Here is a 3,104-nt window from a genome sequence, read left to right as displayed (position 1 = left end):
CCAAACCCCAGGGATGGGGAGTCAGCCCGGGACAGGGACCAAACCCCAGGGATGGGGAGTCAGCCTGGGACAGGGACCGAACACCAGGGATGGGGAGTCAGCCCGGGACAGGGACCAAACCCCAGGGATGGGGAGTCACAGGGTGTGCTCCACACGCACCAGGAGCACCACTGAGCTTACAAAAGGTCAGCACTCAGGAAACACTGAGATGTGACGGAGAAACCCACTCGAAACCAACATAAAACAGAGGAAAGGAACATGCTTACGCAGCTCGTTTCCACACCATAATCAACTTGTCATCTCCCCCCGAGGCCAAGTAAACGCCGTTGTTTGACCATCTCACACAGTTCACACAAGCTGCAATGGAGAAAAGAAAGTTTGGGAGATGAAATATGTGAATAAGGGGTTCTGGACTGGGGTAAAGATTACAACAAGCAAAACTTGATGGGAGACATTTAGGATTTAAGTGTGCTTTTTCCACTGCAAGCAGTTACTCTGTCTGCTTTAGATAAATGAATTGGTACTTATCTTCCAGTAGCACTTGAGGAACTTCTCACTTAAAAAACTCTATTCCTTATCTAAAAAAGCTTCACCAAAAGTAGCTCGAAGGGAGAAACATTAATATTCATCTAATGAAGAAACTGCTCCTGGCAAATGAGGTGGGATTAAGAGGGCAAAGAAAGAAAGCTGTATCTTGAATAAGAAGGGAAAACTTGTCAGGTACCCTCACTAATTCCAATGTGCAATAAAGCCAGAATAATTAAGAACTATAACCAATATACTTCATATGATGTTTATTTTATTCTTATTTCTTCTCTTGTCCTTTCCTCCAGAGCTCCCCAGTTTCTCAGGATGTGCATTATCAATTACTTTGTGGCTACAGCTGAGAAAAAGCTTATAGAGAGGAGATTTCCAAAGGTATCTATGTTTCTCTGCAAAGTTCCCCACATTTGAACAACATTTTCTACTGAATATCTTCAGAAGTACATAGCCAAAGTATAGGACTGCTCTGCTGTATTTATTGATTCTTCATCGCTGGACAGAGCACAGTTTTTACAATTACACATGTGTAATGCTTAAGCTTTGGCAAATTACCAGTAAGCAGTAAAAAAAGATAAAAATAATAGGAAAAAAAAATCTTTGTTACCTAAGTGATTGTCCATCTGACAAAGCATCTTGGGAATATTTTCATTCTTTTCATCTTCCTCTTTCAGGACAGGAGCCATATTCCAGATCACAACTTTGCCAGAATCCTGACCTGTAAGAGACCAAAAAAGCCTCCCCTTTCAAATACATGCAAAAAAGCTTTTCAAATTAATCCCAGTCCCAGAACAGATGTTAAAATATAGGCATTACTGCAGTGTGAATTTTGGAAACATTTGAATACAGATGCCATTTTGATACAATTACACCAAGTCACAAGTGCTTTATTTTTCTTAAAGCTATTAAAAATAAATTTATACAGTTCAAAAATCATACTGGACCTAACTGATACCAACTAAAGGGACAACTACTTATAATAAAATTGTATTTTAAAAGAGAAAAGATATATTCAAATACTAAATTGCAACATAAAGTTATTCACTGTTGTGAACCAAATGATATTTCTGCATGCATTTCTTAAGCTATTCCATCAATCCATCAATATAATTGGATTTTTCTGTCCCAATAGCTCTACTATTTAGCGACTCAAAAAGCCCAACTGCACATTCAGTTCCTCTTCAAATAAAAGAGAAATTTGGCCATGACTGAATTATTGCAGCTACTATCTCAGTGATGTCCAAGAGGATGAGCACATCAGGACATGGAACCCTGCCTTCTGCAGGAACAACAGCACTCTTCAATGCATTTTAATGACTTACATAATCATGTTTCTTCGAGATAAAAGTGATGTCTTTAAAAGGGTCTTTTGACCCTTTAAAAGAGTCAAACTGATTAAAGAGCTGTGAAGGCACACAATTATTATTACAGCCCCAAATCCCGCTTTTTCTCAGTACACAGACATACCTTGTCCTCCTGTTGCAAACTTGGTCCCATCTGGGTGAATGTCCACTGAAAATATCGGCTTTCCTGGAACGGGAGAACAAGCAACAACACACTGAGTTGTTTTACAGTCCAGAGAAGGCAGGACTGCAGAGCCACCTTAACTCCTCTGGTTGGCAGTGCTCTTGGTGTAAAAGCTGCAGTCCTAGGAAGGACAGGAGCCGAGAGCAGCCTGCTGGCAAAATGGCAGCCCAGGAAAAGCCATTCCACAACAAACCAGGGATAACCAAGGACACTTCATCCAGCAGGACATGTCAAACACCTCACAGCAAAATAACACCATGGAGCGAGTGCCAAGGAGGCAAAACTGGATTGAGTCAGGAATTTCTCCCAGGTTTCTACAGTTCATTAGCTGATGACCTGAAGCGAGTTTTGTTTTGGTTTCTGGTTTTGCCTTTTCAAAATCCTCCCTGATCTCAGGCTGCATCTGCTGGTCACACAATTACCTGTCTCAAATTTAAGTTCTGTTGTCATTAAATTCTTCTACCCAAAGATCAGCTTTGATTTTATGGCTTCCATATAGACAGAGGAAGACTAACCAACCCTAATAATACTCATAAATCCTCCAGTTCTCCACATGCTACATCTTTCAGAGGAAATCTAACAATTTTATTAAAATGTAAACTGTATAACAAGTAACTAACACAGCTAGGGAACAGCTTTAGAAACCAGACAACCTTCAACCTATTCTGCTCCAACCAGTGGAACACACACTCCCTCCTGCACCTTCACACTTCCTTTAACCTCTGCAGGAGGAGAAGGAAGAGCAGCAAACTTGCTGCCTTTCACTGATGCTCAAAGAGCCACCACTGAGGACTATTCGAAAGAACACGCGTGTGATTTCCACATTCAAATCCCTTTTGGCAGCAATCCCAACCCTTTCAAACTGGAATGCCTCTGCAAGCAAGAGCACACACGGGCCAGGATAAAATAAGGCAATTTACCAAACAGCCCAAAGAACCAGCATGCACCCACCAAGACGACTCGATACATTTCCCACATGTGCCAACTCCTGCACTGTATCTTCATGAGATGTTAGGGATAAAAGACAAAACCTGGGG

The 3,104-nt window shown here is 41.3% G+C and overlaps 1 protein-coding gene across 1 annotated transcript in view; it reads right to left on the bottom strand.

The window, feature by feature from the left end:
- The window catches only part of LOC114061804 (protein HIRA), a 38,292-nt gene that overhangs the window by 28,718 nt on the left and 6,470 nt on the right, over nucleotides 1-3,104 (bottom strand). Inside the window, exons 2-4 of the mRNA XM_027892601.1 lie at nucleotides 2,008-2,070; nucleotides 1,148-1,258; nucleotides 267-357 (exon numbers count right to left, since the gene is read on the bottom strand). Coding sequence (XP_027748402.1) covers nucleotides 267-357; nucleotides 1,148-1,258; nucleotides 2,008-2,070 — 265 coding nt within the window. The remainder of the gene's footprint in view (nucleotides 1-266; nucleotides 358-1,147; nucleotides 1,259-2,007; nucleotides 2,071-3,104) is intronic.

Source organism: Empidonax traillii, unplaced genomic scaffold (genome assembly GCF_003031625.1).
Source record: "Empidonax traillii isolate 1590-97213 ecotype Southwest subspecies unplaced genomic scaffold, ASM303162v1 scaffold361:size2146424, whole genome shotgun sequence".
NCBI classification, from domain to species: domain Eukaryota; kingdom Metazoa; phylum Chordata; class Aves; order Passeriformes; family Tyrannidae; genus Empidonax; species Empidonax traillii.
The sequence above is the reverse complement of the archived record's forward strand: the minus strand, read 5'-3'. Positions and strand labels throughout refer to the sequence as shown.